The sequence below is a fragment of the Stegodyphus dumicola genome, chromosome 6, assembly GCF_044657685.1.
Source record: "Stegodyphus dumicola isolate Sdum_Otavi_A_Nest chromosome 6, ASM4465768v1".
NCBI classification, from domain to species: domain Eukaryota; kingdom Metazoa; phylum Arthropoda; class Arachnida; order Araneae; family Eresidae; genus Stegodyphus; species Stegodyphus dumicola.
In genome coordinates, this window is record NC_140773.1 from 224,775,229 (window position 1) to 224,793,347 (window position 18,119).

The 18,119-nt window shown below is 31.4% G+C and overlaps 1 protein-coding gene across 1 annotated transcript in view; it reads right to left on the reverse strand.

Moving 5' to 3' along the window:
• The window catches only part of LOC118196221 (uncharacterized), a 50,519-nt gene that overhangs the window by 17,717 nt on the left and 14,683 nt on the right, over nt 1-18,119 (reverse strand). Inside the window, exons 2-3 of the mRNA XM_035367645.2 lie at nt 14,225-14,390; nt 10,658-10,805 (exon numbers count right to left, since the gene is read on the reverse strand). Of these exons, the coding sequence (XP_035223536.1) occupies nt 10,658-10,805; nt 14,225-14,390 (314 nt within the window). The remainder of the gene's footprint in view (nt 1-10,657; nt 10,806-14,224; nt 14,391-18,119) is intronic.

Sequence of the window (18,119 nt, forward strand, 5' to 3'; positions counted from 1 at the left end):
AAGCGAGCGTGATAAATGACTTTTTGGGCTGATTTTCATGAATTCATAGATCGGGTGCAAAATTTTAATGCACTGTATATGAACTATTTTTAAAATGTATTACGATCACTGTTTTCCAACTTTACATAGACTTTAAGTATGTAATGTTGCGCGCTTCCAACCTGCACGCAACAATAGTGGTGACTGCTAAGAACTGGAAAGTAGACAAAGTCTTGAGAAGGGTTTAAATCCCTTTTTATTCAACTTTAGAAATTACAAATGCGTGCTCTTGACGCTCAGAAACTACGCCGACCCGGCGGTAAAATAAAAATAAGAAACTAAAAAAAAAAAAAGAATACTAACAAGTGACTAACTACGAGGCTCTCTAAACGTAAGTAACCTCACCGCGTTCTAAGATACCGCTGATAATTCAGCAAACTTCTGAATATTGCGTTGAAAGATTAACAATCTGCCGAGGCAAGCACACAGGCCGAAACGCGTGGTTCTTCAATTTCTAACTAGCCACCTCCACGCTCGTGAAGCAAGAAAAGCACACTTTCGAACTCGTTTCCCTTCTATTTAACTCAGATTACTTCCGCTGACAATTTGAATTCTTGCGCGTTCTACTAAAATTTACATACTCTTGCATTGGCAATTCCAGGGGGAAAGTAAGGCTTGACAGGAAAGATAGTTTAAACTTAAAATAAATGTTAGTTAAAATAAATATAAACCCAACAAGTAAACATTTCATGCTAATTTACCATTTTTTCCTGAGATTTATCTACGTATTTACTAAATTTTTGCATTTTGTTTATAACTATAATGCCAAAAGGACATAAGAGAGCAATTGTTTCTTGAAAATGTCCATATTTTTTACCCAACTGTTATTTCTTTCATAGCTTTGAAGTAACCTATTAAACACATAGTTATCCTGTATTGACCAGACAGCCGTTGGTCTTGCCAGTGTGTGCGGGAAGTCTCAAAGCTAGAGAATTTAAGTAATATTTTACCAGTGCGGAGAACTTCTTACGGCGTTTTTGATGAAAATTGACCGAATTTAGTAGTTCATTACTAACCTAGGAGCCTTTAACTATTTTTTTATTCGAAAAAACACACCAGAAATTATCATCAAGATTTTCCATACAGATATATTATACTACTTTTCATGCCATTACATTTCAAATGAAATTTGATTCATTGTCAGATAGTTAAATGTTTGTTATTTTTTCGCATACGAATGCATTTTCGTGTCTCACATACGCTCATTACATATGATTTAACAAAATTACGAACAAGTTAGAATCTTGATCTTTGCTCTTACAAAAGCTAAGTAGAATTGTAAATTCTACGTAAGAGCGAAGATCAAATGCTCACTTAGAGTTTCAGGAGATTGCTGGCATGTCTCCTCCGCTGGAGCCACTTTTTACGAAAACCTGCTTTATGACTAATTTTGTATAATTACCATCCAGGTTTTGCAGAATACTTGATCTTCATTATATCTCTTTTTATTAAATTTACATTTTATATTCTATGTAATTAAAAAAAATAAGCTTCGAATAGGATGAATATTTGCACATTCTACTGAATTGTTTAGATCTGGAGAATGTCTTTTACTTCCAGATTTTTTATCTTATGTCTGCATAACCTGCATTTATTCCATTCGTCTTCCTATTACTGATAGAAAAATTACATTTTGCGTGAGGGATTTGGAATACCGAAGTTCATATGAATGTTGAATAAAGAGAACAAATCCGGCATTCTATCGTAATTGACTAACACTGTGAATAATAAAATTTTAAGAAAACATCAGTTTCATTCACGTGAATAAAATACATTTTCCAAAAACGTCCAAAAAAAATCTATCACAAGTGTCAACATAAAAGATCTACAAATATATTTTTAAGTATTTAAATAACTCATAAGCTGAAGATAAACCAAGAGAAAAAAGTATCGAGAATTCATTGGCATATACCAACAGCAAAGATAAAATAGTTTCCAATAGCAAAGAGAAAACAGTTTCGAAATGTCTAAACGTCTACTCTCAAAACGTTTGCGAAAAGACGATGACATCACAAAGACATAAATTTTATGGAATATGACATTATTTAAAAAATTTTCGTTCGAAATTTTAGTTCTGATATAGGAAAATACACATTAAGTAATTAAATGTGGGTATTCGTGTACATGTTTTTAAAAAACAAATATATAAATTTTTAGGAAAATTTTGCATATTTTTCTATTTTGGTAATAATATTTTTAAGTTAGGAAAATATTCTGTACTGAACATATGTGTCTACGAAATTCTTTGGAAAAAGTGGAAAGTAAATAATCATTTCGATACTTCGCTAGAAATCAAGTGTTATAGTTAAAAAACGCTTTAAAAATTAACCAAGAGGACAACAAAGTACATATATAAATTATTTTGCTAATCGGTTATGAACTTTTAAATAGGATATATCCAGAATCTTCAAAATTAATAATGAAACGATCAATTTAACCCTTGAAATTTTACTAAAGAAGTCTCTGTAATAGTAAAATGCTGGTTAAAATTGTGCTAACAGAAGGAAAAATATGCTTTTTTTTTTAAATATTCGCATGATATGTAATAAAAATGAAAGCATGGCCCCGGTTCAGCAATACAATACAAGGCGTTAAGGAAAAAAGTTTCTAAACTGAGTTTTTTTATCACGTACGAAGTGTATTGAAAGAGCGAAAATTAGTAATATATTAGCAGTGGATTAGGAAACAAATTTTCAAAGATAATACTGTGGTATGAAAATTAATCAAAAAGTATAATATGTAAAACTTTTTCTTCGTAATAAGTTATGAATGTTTTCGTTTCAGTGGAATGAAGTTAGAAAGTACAAATTTTGTAATGAAACACTCATTTAAGCTTTTAAGATTTTATTAAAAGATGCAATAAAACACATTCACTTTGAAATATAATGCAGTAAGGTAAAATATAACTCTGATTTATCAATACAATATATTAGTTATGTACAATTAATTGTTCATTTCGAATATGATAAAGAAGAAACTTTTGAGTCAAAGAGAAATATATTTACAAAATAATGATTCTTATTTTATTATTAATTTAAATCAAATTTGATGTTTCTTATGAAGATGAGGTATTTTCTTAGACATGTTTCTAAATAAATTAGTATATAAACTTTTAAGAAAGAAATATATTTCACGAGTAAAACGTCTATGACAATGCAAGTCAATCATTGTGGTGACTTAGAGAAAATATTCCAACTCTGTATGAGCTGGGTTAAAAGTCTCTATTATCTACATACGAATACGTCAATGTCAGAGAAAATTAATCTATCCCCATAGAATACTAAGATAAAAATTGCATTTCTTTTCTTAACTTCTGGTTTAGCGTGATAGTGAAGTTAAATCTTCCAAACGTGTAACAAAATTATTAAATCGAATGATATAACTATTTAGTAAAAATTTGTTCTCAAGACTTTACGAGGCACTGTAAACGATAAAAAAGGAAAATATTTGAAAATTCAATGATTTGCAGTGGCGCAGTAAGGTAAAAAATGGTAATATTCAAACTGTTCTAAAGGTTACCAATAGGGTGTTTCACAAAAATGGTTTATGAAAACACGAACACATCACAGCCACCCACAAATAACTTCTGTCAAAACTGAAAATTCTACACTCAAAATTTACTTTGAATTCAGGAAAAGAAACATTAGGGGTTTCGAAATGAAGGTACTCATGTAAACTTTCCGGAATGAAATGTACAGTATTTCAGGAAATATTCATTTAACTTCTAACTTGTTCGTAATTTTGTTAAATCATATGTAATGAGCGTATGTGAGACACGAAAATGCATTCGTATGCGAAAAAATAACAAACATTTAACTATCTGACAATGAATCAAATTTCATTTGAAATGTAATGGCATGAAAAGTAGTATAATATATCTGTATGGAAAATCTTGATGATAATTTCTGGTGTGTTTTTTCGAATAAAAAAATAGTTAAAGGCTCCTAGGTTAGTAATGAACTACTAAATTCGGTCAATTTTCATCAAAAACGCCGTAAGAAGTTCTCCGCACTGGTAAAATATTACTTAAATTCTCTAGCTTTGAGACTTCCCGCACACACTGGCAAGACCAACGGCTGTCTGGTCAATACAGGATAACTATGTGTTTAATAGGTTACTTCAAAGCTATGAAAGAAATAACAGTTGGGTAAAAAATATGGACATTTTCAAGAAACAATTGCTCTCTTATGTCCTTTTGGCATTATAGTTATAAACAAAATGCAAAAATTTAGTAAATACGTAGATAAATCTCAGGAAAAAATGGTAAATTAGCATGAAATGTTTACTTGTTGGGTTTATATTTATTTTAACTAACATTTATTTTAAGTTTAAACTATCTTTCCTGTCAAGCCTTACTTTCCCCCTGGAATTGCCAATGCAAGAGTATGTAAATTTTAGTAGAACGCGCAAGAATTCAAATTGTCAGCGGAAGTAATCTGAGTTAAATAGAAGGGAAACGAGTTCGAAAGTGTGCTTTTCTTGCTTCACGAGCGTGGAGGTGGCTAGTTAGAAATTGAAGAACCACGCGTTTCGGCCTGTGTGCTTGCCTCGGCAGATTGTTAATCTTTCAACGCAATATTCAGAAGTTTGCTGAATTATCAGCGGTATCTTAGAACGCGGTGAGGTTACTTACGTTTAGAGAGCCTCGTAGTTAGTCACTTGTTAGTATTCTTTTTTTTTTTTTTTTTTTAGTTTCTTATTTTTATTTTACCGCCGGGTCGGCGTAGTTTCTGAGCGTCAAGAGCACGCATTTGTAATTTCTAAAGTTGAATAAAAAGGGATTTAAACCCTTCTCAAGACTTTGTCTACTTTCCAGTTCTTAGCAGTCACCACTATTGTTGCGTGCAGGTTGGAAGCGCGCAACATTACATACTTAAAGTCTTTGTAAAGTTGGAAAACAGTGATCGTAATACATTTTAAAAATAGTTCATATACAGTGCATTAAAATTTTGCACCCGATCTATGAATTCATGAAAATCAGCCCAAAAAGTCATTTATCACGCTCGCTTGCTTGCAGTGTATTCTCTTGTCGTTTTAATCTTTTTGCTTTTGAGTTGTATTATTTCTGAATCTGAAGCTTTAAAACACAAAATCACTCTGATTTATCAACTTGCGTCTAAATGTAAAGTACAGTCAACCAAAATGGAAGATTTTAGCATAAGTAAATGTACTACAGACAAAATAAAATTAAAAATTCATCATTATTTTTCATGCTCTGTTCATGAAACTAGTCCTGACTTAAACTATTCGGAACATTTTCAGAAAAAATATTCGTTTCTTGTTCATGTTTTTGCATACTCAGATACTAATTTTGTTTGAAATATGGGATATTCTTATTCCATTTTATATTTCACTGTTAAAGTCTGGCTTGGGAAAATTGTTTTCCTTGGAAATGGCATACTTGTCATATATGTCTGTGACTGTTCTAATAAATTACATTACTAACAAGTGTGAATAAAATCCCTAGTTATACAGGAATTATCTTGAATGTTTCCTTAATCTGAAATGCAAAATGTAACCCATGTGCAAAAATAGAGCAAGTTTATCTTAAAAAAGTTCTCCACGAGAATACATCTTTTTCTCGGTCCTTACATGCTTTTCTGTATTTATCACTCAAGTTCATTGTGTACCTTTCTTTCATATAATTTGTGAAGTATTCCTCTTTGAATACTAACATTTGAATTTGTTTAACTGATTTTAAAGTACATGTATATTTTGGTCAATGCGTGGAGGAAAAATGAGGAACTGTGGCCCTGAGTGTTCTAAGCATTCCATACTGTATTTTTTCTTAAGAGTGCAGCTCAGTTAAAAGAGAAATGTGTTTCGTACTTTGTGAAAATTTTAGTTACTTATTATGTGTCATGCTCATGATAAATAAAGATGTTATGCATGTGCGCAGGACTGCGTGGCTCCAATGTTTAATTAAAATAATGCTTTTCAAAAAAGTGTGGTCCTTCTTATGACATATTAGAAATGCGTTAAAATTTTTAAAGTTGGTGACTATAGTAGATCATTATATGGACTTTGTGTCATTATTACTTATTTTGTATAATTATTTGTGTGTAATTTTATTTATTATCTATGAAAAGTTAAATGTCAAAAAAGCTGTAAAAGTTCATTAGTAAGCAATGTCAGTTTGAAATTTCTATCTTAAAATTATTTGTTTTAGGTCTTTTATGTTAATTACTATGTTAGATCATAATTTGGAACTCTACTCAATATTTCGTGTAATGTATCATAACTATGTAGGAGTCATTTGTCAGGCATGATAAATTAAATTTCGTTCTCAAAAGGCTGTAAGAGTTCAGTGCTAAATAAATTATTGACAATGGGAAATATGGGTATATTTCAGTTAAAATACAATGAATACGTTAAAAATATTCCAAGTTAAAAAATTTTTATATTCCAAATTGGGAAAAAGGCGATAAAGTTTCATTTCCATGGCTGAATATTAATGCCATGTGTATTATAGACTTTAAGTTCTTCACAAAATGTGACTATAATTCAAATTTAAAATAATTCATTACAATGTGGATATTCTTCTCTGTAGTTAAAATATAATTCAATCTTCTGTACCTTGTTAAGAGAGTTAGGCTGTGATAAGTTCAAATAGAGTAGTGTTTATAAAGTTCTGCGGTAAATGGTGGAATCATATTAAGAATCCGAGTGACGTTTTCACATGAAGGAAAAATCAAGGTTCAGTGTATGTTTCGTGATTTAAGTAGGATGTGTGCAAGAAAATACAAGATATTTTTCGTAAAATATTTCAAAGAGTTAGCAAAATTTGTGTTAGTAGTATAAATGAATCTTACTGAATAAAAGGGAGTGTTCTGAATATATATGTATAAATGTCTGTAGAGTAAAATAAGAAGAAATGAAGTACTATTGGTATGTATCTAAACTTAACTGGGTAGAAATGCTCCATGCATTGGTTTGAGTGGGCTTCATACCATGAAAATTTATTGCTCCTTGTAAGATTTGTTTTAAAGTTAGTAAGTCTTACAATAAAGAAACATGTGTAAGTCTGTATTTATTATGGGAAAAAGGAATCAGAAATACAGCATAAATATGTTTTATAAGTTAAATATAAGGGTAAATGTGTAAATGGAAAGTGTAAAAATTATATTTGTCAGACATAGTTTGGTGAATCCTTTAAATAAAAGTAAGACGTGTAAAAGGGAATCAACAAAGTTTTGTATAGTTGGCCAAAAAAGTTAATACAGGCATTAATAGTTAGTACAATGCATTAGAAGGAAAAGTTCTGAGTATCTCCAACTTAGTAGTAAAAAAGTAAGAAATGTAGTATTCCAGTTAAACTATATAGAATTAAGAGCATTGTGTATATTGGCTTAATGTTACAGAAAATATTATCTAGTGAAGTTATATGCATGTAAATTCCAGCTTAAAATTTCAAAGACACAGAAATGTAGGTATGTTTACTTTTGGAGAAATGGAAATGTAACATCGTATTGTATTTAAAACAAGGGGAAAAAGTTAAGGGTAAAATAAAAATGTAACAAAAAAAAACATTTGTGTAAACAAAAAAAACTCAAAAAAATTAAAATTATGAAACTAAATATTACTTTTGTAAAAAAATTAAGTTAAAAATGTAGTAACAACTTTTTTTAAAATAAAAAGCGGAAAGGAAAATTAAATTTGGAAAAATAAATATTTCTTTTGTAAAACCAAAGAAAAGTTTAAACAAAAAATTAAAGTAAAGTAAAGTAAAAATACGAAAAGGAATAAATTTTGGGAAAAAAAAAAAAACTTTTGCAAAATAAAAAAGTGAAAAAGAAAAATTCAATTCGTAAATAAAAATATTACTTTTGTAAAACCAAAAAGAAAGTTAAACAAAAAATTAAAATAAAGTAAAAATACAAAAAGGAAAAAATTTTGGGAAAAAAAAAAAAAAAAAGCTTTTGCAAAATAAAAAAGTGAAAAGGAAAAATTCAATTCGTAAAAATAAATATTACTTTTGTAAAACCAAAAAGAAAATTAAATATAAAAAAAAAAAAATAAACTTTGCAAGATAAAAAGTAAAAAGAAAATTTAAATTCACTTTTGTTGAAGTTAAAAATAAAATTTATGTTTGGGAAAGGGAAAAAAATAAAATAAAAATTAATAAATTAACTAATAACTTAAAAAAGTAAGAATGAGATGAAAATTGAAAACAATTAAAAATATCTTAATAATAAAAAAAATTAAACCGTGGGAAAATCTTACATTTAAAACAGCAATGAATAAAGTAATGATTAAGAAGCCAAAAGAAATCCTAGCCGTCGTGTAAAAACAAATGTGTGACGCGGTTTTCATGTCAAAGCGCATGCGCAGACTTTCAGCCTTATGTCATCAATGGTGCAAAAACTCAAAGGAACAAAGAGAGTTTCAAATAACAAGTCTGATAAGAGGACAGGGTAGCCGAGCGGTAAAGCGCTAGACTCCCATCCCAGAGATAGCGAGTTCGAATCCCAGCGGTGGAGTTACTTTTAAAATTCAGGGAAAATAATATTAATTTCCACAAAAATTCATTAAAGGTAATAAGTAAAATAATGATGTACTAAATAGTTAATAATTAAAAAGTTAAAATTAATGACGTATTAAAAATTAATCAAATAACAAAATAATATTAATCATATGTCAAATAATTAAAAATAATAAATTAAAAGTGATGTCATTCCAAACACGTAGTTCAAGAGTTCGTTGCCATAAAGCCTAAAAAAAATAATCGTTGCCACACCATATAAACGAAACTTCCAAAAAACTTAAATTCTGAAATTTCCATTCACTCCTACTTCCACTTTCAAACAAACACTTCCACTTCGAAACCACTCAACTCCACTCGTCAACATGGCGGCACTTCCGGTCACGTAATCCAAGCCACGCCCCTTTTCTGTGACGTCACTTCCGTAGCAAGAGTACCTCCGCTTACTACTCACGTGCATTTAACATTTAATAAGTAAATTTAACATCTATACATAATAGAATTCGGAAATATGCAACCGTCAAAAACCGGCAACGATGAAAAAACAAATAAAACGAAATAAATAAATGTCTTTATTATATGCGGCTTAAGTGTCTGTTTATCGCCGATAGTTTATGGGTTGCTTGCGTATATGTACTAGCCAATGGGGTGAAGTTGCCACGGCACAGGTTTGATGTTTCAATTGAGACATAGACAATTTCCTGTAAATTTTGCCTTTGCTATGACCATCCATAAGTCTCAGGGCCAAACGCTTAAGCGTGTTAGCATTTTTTTACCTGATCCTGCATTTGGACACGGTCAGCTTTATGTTTCCTGTTCAAAAGTTCGACGTTCAAAAGAACGGACGTAAAATTAAAAATAATGGATGGTCCTCTGCAGGGCGAGCTTAAAAACGATGGAAAGACCTACAGAAGAAATGTTGCGTACAAAGAGATCTTTGACATGTGAATTAACATTTTATTATTTAAATCACCTTTATTTATTAAGCTAGCGGTGGCTCTTAAGAAATGTACCGCCAGTGGTTTCCTTCACTGCACTCTACTTTAAGCAATTAAGCAAGTAGAAGGGAAAACCCTGTGGGGCAGTAAGCGAAGGGGCGTCCTCGCCGCCTGCCCTGGGTAATTCAGTTTGAATTAACAGACACCTTTGCACAAATCATTTTAATTACAATTTATAATACCTAAAACAGCGGTCATTTCGTATGACCGCCGGGCTTTCTAGTATATATATAAACAACTAATATAAAATAATAGACACTAGCGCTAAAGCAATTGAGACTGAAAAAAAATGTTTGAAAATTTAACCCAAATTTTTCTAATGAGAAAGAAAAAATATTAAACGTGCAAAATAGTTGGACGTGCAGAAATGTTGTAAAAGAAAAATACTTTTTAAATTTTAGTAAATTAATTTTATGGCAATAAAAGCACGATTCAAAAATCCTTAATTTAATTCTTTCAAATAATCTTAAAATTAGAATTAATTTTAATTATTCATAGTTTAATAATTCAGTTAGGACTTGTCAGGGGGCGATTAATGAAAATATTAAACAGGAATAATTAAAGAATACTGAAAGAGTGTTACAAATTAAAATAATATATTTAAAATACAAAGACAAGTCCCGTACCCGAACAGTGAAAAAATACCCCAACACGAATTCAGATTCTAAAGAAAATACTAAATAAACATTAAATCTAAGAACATTATTAGAAGAAGAAATTACTAAATAACCACAAGTAAAAACATCAGAATAAAATAAAAATTGAAATCTTTAGATTATTACATAAAAACGTGAAAAGAATAAATGAAAACTCTAAATTAAATCACGTCAAATTTACAAGATTATACAAGTAACCAAATATACTAAAGACCTAGTACAAAATGTCATCGGTGCTTAAAAAAGATGGAAACGTATGTTTAAAACGCCAAAAGAATGCTAATATTGTGGTATATTCCGAAAAAAATTTTTTTTAGTTTGTAAACGCATTTCTGTTTTATACATATAAATCTGTGTTTTATAATATACACATACAATTATTCCTGTTAAACAGCTATTTTGAAATTCGTTTTCGTTTTTAAAAAGGACTGAGCAAAAGTTAATTTCAATTGCAGTTTAAGGAATAAAAGTTATTTAGTTACCTGCTTAATCCAGTTAAAATAATTTGGTGCTGATGCCCACATTTCTGAAGGATAAATTCCCGTTTCACAAGTTCGAGTCGTAGAAGATGAAGTGGGTGCTGTTGATGCTAAAAAGGCCTGTAAGTCAGCTATTCTTTGGATGGCGTGCCTGAAGTAAAAAGCAAATAATGAATTGGTTAATTCTACCGGAAATATACTTTAGTTTACGGTCTCTAAACTTTACTTTCATATTAGTATCTTACGCGTTCCATGAGGAATTAGTTTTCGTTGTTTCTGCGACTGGGGTTTAGGGAACCCAATCGCCAAATTCGGGTGGTGGAGAATCGTCGTCCACTAACTTTTTTAGTTCGGGCACCCGAGTAGAGACATTAGGTATTTTTTGAAAGCAGGAGAGGTGAAAAATGAGCAATGCCCTCACCAGGACTCGAACCATGGTCTCTCGAATGTGCACCGAGTGTGCTGACCGCTACACCACAAAGGCATGCTAAGAAGGCGGGAGGAATGCTTTATAACTTCACAGATTGTTGGTAAGGAAGGGGAAGTAAAAAGCCTGGGACATTTCAATTCAATGGAGGTGAAAACCTTTATGTGAACTAAGGAATGCTTTCATGGGAAATGTGAGGGTTTTCTGAAAGAAATTAGTTTTTATTTTCGTTTCACACGAGCAAAATTCCATGCAGCCAACTTAGGTGGTAGGAACAGAACCTGATATGAACTTTTAGAGTTTTACTACTTTGGTATCTTGTTGGCTGATAATTTAAAATTAAACTGAATCAGCCAAATAAATAATAAAAACATTCTTTGGTACAAAAATTATTAAAAACGGGGAGAGGAAGGAATTTTTAAAATTTGAAGTTTTCATTTCAAGTTGAACAAATACCGAACGAGGAATATAACCCATGTCACCATACTATACACTTTTCCCGCCTTCTTTATTGAAACAGTATAATGACGTCACGTCACCAACAGGTGCAACTGTTTTCCTCTTTTTGCAGAACATCTGTTGCTTGATTGACGGGAACTTCTGAAAATAATTGCCTGTCAGGCTGCAAACAAAAATGTACCTGTGTCTTATAGCCATTTCGAGTACCAGAAATTTTTGTAATCCTGAGAGTTCCAGTAAAATCTCTGAATATGGACTATAATGAATTCTTATTTCAAGATTCTTAGCTTTGGTAATTGAAAATGTGGATAAATACATATAGGTACATATACAAATACATAAAGTGAAATCAATCACTTAAAATGTAAAATTGTAGCAGAATGTTATATAAATCGTATAAATTGTAGAAAAATACTATACAAATGCACTAAAAAAACACATATTAACTTAATTGAGTATAAAATAGTGATTATTATTTAACATACTTAATAATACATCAGTAATACATACAATAAAGTATCATACAATAAAGCCGCCACTCGGGCTTGAACTTAGGAAAGTAAGAACTAAACTAATCTTAACTAAAAAGATATAGAAGCTATCAAAAATCTAACCGAATTGGCCCCTTAATGCTGAATAACGACGAAGATATCAAGGGCCTAAGTAGGGCCAAGCGTAATAATAGCTTAAGAGAGTGTAGCTTAAAAAGGCGGATGCGTGCTAGCCAGAATCTCTAGTTCTCTCTCACGAAGTCAGTGGAACTTCACGATTAAATACTTTTCCTCATTTGCATTCAAACGTGATTCTAAAACTACGTTCTGGCCGGAAGTTGTGAGTTGAAATTCAGGAAGACAGGAAAGGAACTTTAAATCAAAACTTAACTGTTAAAGCAATTAACATAATCCTTACAATACAAAATACAATTTTTTTTTTCTAATATGTGATACTTTTGTTCTATTTTAAGCCTTGCAAATTAAAAAATAAATATAATCATATTACTCCTAATAATAAAATAAATTATTCAAAATTTGTTCCTTAGTATGTAGAGTCATTACGATATTTTGGAGAAGGAGACATGAAAATTGTGCAATGCCCTCACCAAGTGAGCATTAAAAATATAAATTTTAAAAATAAATCATAAAAAATTGGCGAATTTTATTTGGAATGAACCTAAATTTCGAAATGTGAAAGTAAGAATTAAGTAAGTTTAATATTTTTTTTAAAAAAAGAGATTAATAAATATTTACCAAATTCAATTAACATGGAAGAGCTAAAATTTGAAAGCTAATTTTTTAAAAACTGATCTTGCGATTTTGACAAAACTTGGTATTTTCGTATAATTTGAGTCGTAGAATGAAAATATAGAAAAAAAAAAAAAAAAAAAAAATCGGCACGTCATTTCAGAAAAAGTCCGATTTTGTGTCGATATGCCTATAGTAGAACAATGCTATATATAAATCTAATACATATCCTAAGTCGCGCTTTCGAGACATGAAAAATGCAAGGTGTATTTCGTTAACTGGCCCAGTAGAACGGAAAATATAGAACTGCCCCCCCCCCATTTTTTGCGCAGTGTACCTTTCATTTCCTTTTCACGACAGAATACAAGTTTATAATTGTATGCTGTATTTTTATCATAAGAAATGTAATAATTTTTGCTTAAAAATGTAGAAGGTAGTTGTAAGTTAATTAAAGAGAATAGCAGAGGATACAGGGTGTGGCAGGGAAACTACCTTATTTTAAAAATGAATAGCACAAATAGTATAAACGATATCAGTTTAATATTTTTCCAAGTTATACAGAGACATTTAAAGTTTTCTTTCTTTCTCTCTCTCTCTCTCTCTCTTTTTTTTTTTTTTTTTTTTTTTTTTTTTTTTGTAATTATGGTTTAAAAACAATATCATTAACGTGGCCTCCGTTCTGGTCAATGCATTGAGATAGTCGAATTTTGAAGTTTCCTTCCACTTTTATCAGCCTATCAACGGGTATGTTTTCCATAGCAGCTTGAATATTGTTCTTCAGTTGAGTCTTTGGACGATGGAGATTTCAAATAGCACCACAAAAAGAAATCCCACATGGCTAAATCAGGCGAACGCGCTGGCCACTGAAGATCGCCCCGCAAGGAGATAACGCATCCAGGAAAATGCTCTTCCAAAACCATGGTCCAATGATGCCTATTCTGGAACACCAAACGGTCACACGTTCTGTATGGAGGGGCTGCTCATGAAATTCTCGGGGATTCGTGCCACTCCATTATCGCATGTTTTGCTTAATGCATGCTGCAACCGGAAAGATAACAATGAGCCTGGTCATCGGCTAAAGAACAGAAGGGCATCATGAGGCGTATTGTCAAGAAGGGCTTTGCATGCATTTTTTCGTGAAAGAAATCGCGTGGATTAAGTTTTTGCACCACTGCCAATTGATATGGACAAAAATGCAGTACGTTGAAAAGTACGACTCCGGGGCGAACGAGCGCTCCTGTCTCGTCTGCTGCATGATGGGTACTAAACCTACATGACAAAAAACTTTAGACACCGCTCTTTTCAATGAGGGCCACCCCACCCTGCGCGGAATAAATATCGCTAGATGGCGCGCGTTTCAAATAAGGAAGTTCCCCTGCCGCACCCTGTATTAGCAAATAATGAGAACAATAGCCTAATAATGAGCTGCATAATGACACTCACTTAAGGGATTCAATCTTAGAGAGTTTCTTCCCTGGAGGCTTGTGACATGGAAGGATTTCCCTCAGCCTATCAAAGGCAAGGTTCATGGCTCGCATCCTGCTACGCTCGCGATCACACGCACTTCTTTTCTGTTCATCTCTGGTCATCCCACCGGTGTAGCGCCGATCTGCAGATCAAAGTAAAATTTTTAAAAAAGAAGAAGAAACAGTAGAGTCTTTCTGCAGAATCAAAACTGAACTTGAGAGTCTGAGAACGATTACCTGGCTTATAACTATAAATCTGTAGCTCTTAAAATGCAAAGTCGTACAATTAAAAGCCAGAGAATACTCAGTAAGCAATTAATAATCATTAATTGCAATCTCCGGCACAATTAAAAGCCAGAGAACCACAGTACACAAATAAACTTCAGGAAATTCAAAAATAGTGTCTCGTTCTGTATAAACTAGCATAACACTATATGCGTGTTAAGAACTCTAATTTTACAGTTGAAAATTACGAGTTTTCAAAAATCTAAATTACAAGATTTTTTAATGGAATGGAAATGTTTCCTGTCACACATAAAAGATAAAAATTGTAAACATTTCTAATTCTAAATGATTTTTGCTAAAATGTAAATCAGACAGATGTATTGCTTTTCTTTTTAATCAAATATAGCACTGTCTATTGTTATAACTAATCACGTTTTTAACTTTTATTAAAATTAAAAAAATAGTAAAAGGTATGTAGCGACTCTGTATATTAACTACAGATATTAATTAATTTGATAACAGAACAGATATTAATTAATTTTAATAATTCTCGATACCATGAAATCTTCGAATATGTAACGCCCTTTTGCGACAAGCCCAGACAAAATTATACCTCGTTCTCAGACCTTTCAGCTTCCTCTTATTCTAGAATAAATAAAATTCAATGTTTGCAGGTTTTTTTTTTTTTTTTCATCTGGATGCATATTTCTTAAATTAGTGACAAATTGTGTCGAATTTTCAAACGTCTTGAATAGTATCGGTAGTGTCTGATTGAGAAATCAAATAAATCCTGTAGAGTCATTCGGATATTTTGAAGCAGGAATTGAGGAATAATGTGCAGTGCCATCGCCGGTACTCAAACCCGGACCTCTCGAATACGCGCCGAGTGTGCTACCGTTACAGCACGAAGGCATGCTGGTAGAAGGGAGGAAATAATTTATAATCTAGCTGAGAAAAGAATTAATAACCTTAATACAAGGTAACTGAGAGGGTTATTTAAATCTATAATCATAAACGTGAATAATGCATCTCTGATTTTCTTTTCAAGAATTTCTGAAAGAGAAGACATTTTTCAACGTTTTGTGTGTTATTTTTATTTATGAAATATCATGCTCTTCGCACTTAAACCACATAAGATTCAATTCAATAGCAGTATTACAAAATATTTAAAAACAGCATATCTTTAAAATTTCCAATACACGCTAGAAATAGATTTTTTTTTTTTTTTCCCCTACGATGTTGCTATTGCTCGCTTTGAAATCGTGGAGTTTGTTGATCAAAAATTACAAAATTTAAAATAGATAATAAAACAAATTCGAAATTCAAAATTCGGACGTTATTGAGAATTGGATGGCGGCTCTAGGTACCGTCATTTTTTTCACAATGCGAGAGACATTCATGCAGATTCTTCATTATTTAATTTCTTTAAATATAATACAGGGCGATAACATTTGGCGGCAACAATTTGAAAAGTGATACAGCCGTTTATAGTAATTCGACGCGAAATGCCTTTTCGAGACTAATAGCCCTTCTGGGCTAACGCTCCTTTGGGCTAAAAATTGCAGATTCCTTAAAAAAAAAAAAAAAAAAAAAAAAAAAAAAAAAAAAAAAATTGATTCTGACAGTGACGAAAACGCTGTTTATGCTATCTAATAACTAAAATTTTTTTTTTCAATTAAATTTGGCTATAATGAAAATTTACGAAAATTGAAACTTTTTGTATATGATAAACATCCAGACTATCAATAAGGGTTTTAAACATTTTCTAAACAGCTGGTAAAGGGCAGCAAACCTGTAACGATTGGTGCGAATATATTGACTAGAATAAATTCACTTCCATGTAAAATTAATGCAATGATTTGGTAATAAACTATCGTGAACTGATAGTCTTATCTCAATAGTTTTGGAAAAAATAATTAATAATAAACCATCTGCTCGCGCAAGCCGCTATGTCCGACAACTTGCATATGGCAAGTTTTTCCCTGCTATAAAGCCCTATCAGTGGCTGAATGGTTAAAACCGCTAAACACTGGATCGGATTCGAATGTTGCTGAATATCTAGCACAGGACATAGACCGATTCTGAAAACAGAAGAGAAAAAAAAATGTCACAAACATACATAACTTATTTAGGACTCAAACCCCACTCTACGAATAGTGGCTCAACAAATGGCCAAGTGGTTGAATCCGATGAACTCTAGTACTTCGTTACGGTTTTGTTTACCGTAACGAAGTTTTGCTTACCGTACTTCATGGTTTTCGTCACTTTTAACTTGAATAATGTATAGTAGATTTCTGTTAGAAAGTCCTCTATGAAAGCATCCCTTCCTTATACAGATAGTCCTTGCATGTTTAATAAATTACATCAAACCTAGATAGCGATTTTAAATTTATCTTCCGCACGACCTAGTAAATAATAAGTTCTCAAAATATTGTCATTCCGCTTTCCATAAACTTTTAACTGTACTGTATAACCAAATAGTACATAATATACAACCAAACAGCTTTATTACATGTACTGTATAAACAAAAAGTCTGCAATAAAACTGTAATTTATCTCACAGACTGTAATTGTAATTCCTTAAGAAACAGAGCATTTTAAAAGTCGTAAAAACATTCTTTAATAATTCGTGTCTTATTTTATATTTTAATAATATTCATCATACCCATTATTACTTCCTTGTACGAAGTAAAAAGGAAGTATTGTAATCGCGAAAAGGTTCAGGCAGCATATTTCAACGAAAATATCCACTTTAATCGCTTTCGAATGCAATTTAACGACGTTTTTGCGCGATATCTGTACGTAAGGACAGAATAAAAGACTCTTTTCCTCCAAAAAAACTAAAGAACTGCTTTAAAATGAATTCTGAAGAGAATTTTTCGTGGCGTCTGTACGGACGTATGTACGTACGTACGTATCTCGCATAACTCAAAAACGAGTAGCCTCAGAAGGTTGGAATATTGTATATACTAGGACTACTATACCATGTAGATGTGCACCTCGTATTTTGGTTTCAATCGGCCGCTCCAAACGTATATAAATATATTTATAAATATATCCACTCTGTTACCCGGCTCGGTGATCTCAGTTTCTTTACTCTTATATATTTGTAAATTGTACATTTTTTTTTTTAAAAATGATTGAATTATGTTGTTTTTATCTTCCGGTTAAGGGTTTTATGCCTTTAGTAAATCTGTATGCAATATTTTTAGAATTATCAACAATTTAAAAGTTGTTTAAGTGCCGCTAAGCCTATTTTGATGGCGGTCATTGCTTGTTTACATTTGAAGCAGCTGAGTGGTGAATTTGTTGACAATCTAGAGAAACGTAGCTTCCCAACAACAAAGATAAACGCCTTCATTTATTATTGCGATTTAAATCATGTTTAATCCTTTCTGGAATTTTTTCGAGGAAATAAGTGTTTAAGATTTACTTAATTTTTAATAATTAGTAATTTAATTTTTAATAATTAGTAATTTTTAGTACAGATATTTTGAGTTTTTATGTATTTTTGCCTTCTCGCGAAGTGAGAACTGAATTAATTGAACGAGAAATACTCAATAGTCTGTGAAAAACTGTTTCTTTTTTGTTTTGTTTGCTTAATTTCTTTTATACATCGTTCTAGCTCTATTATAGTACTTGAATAG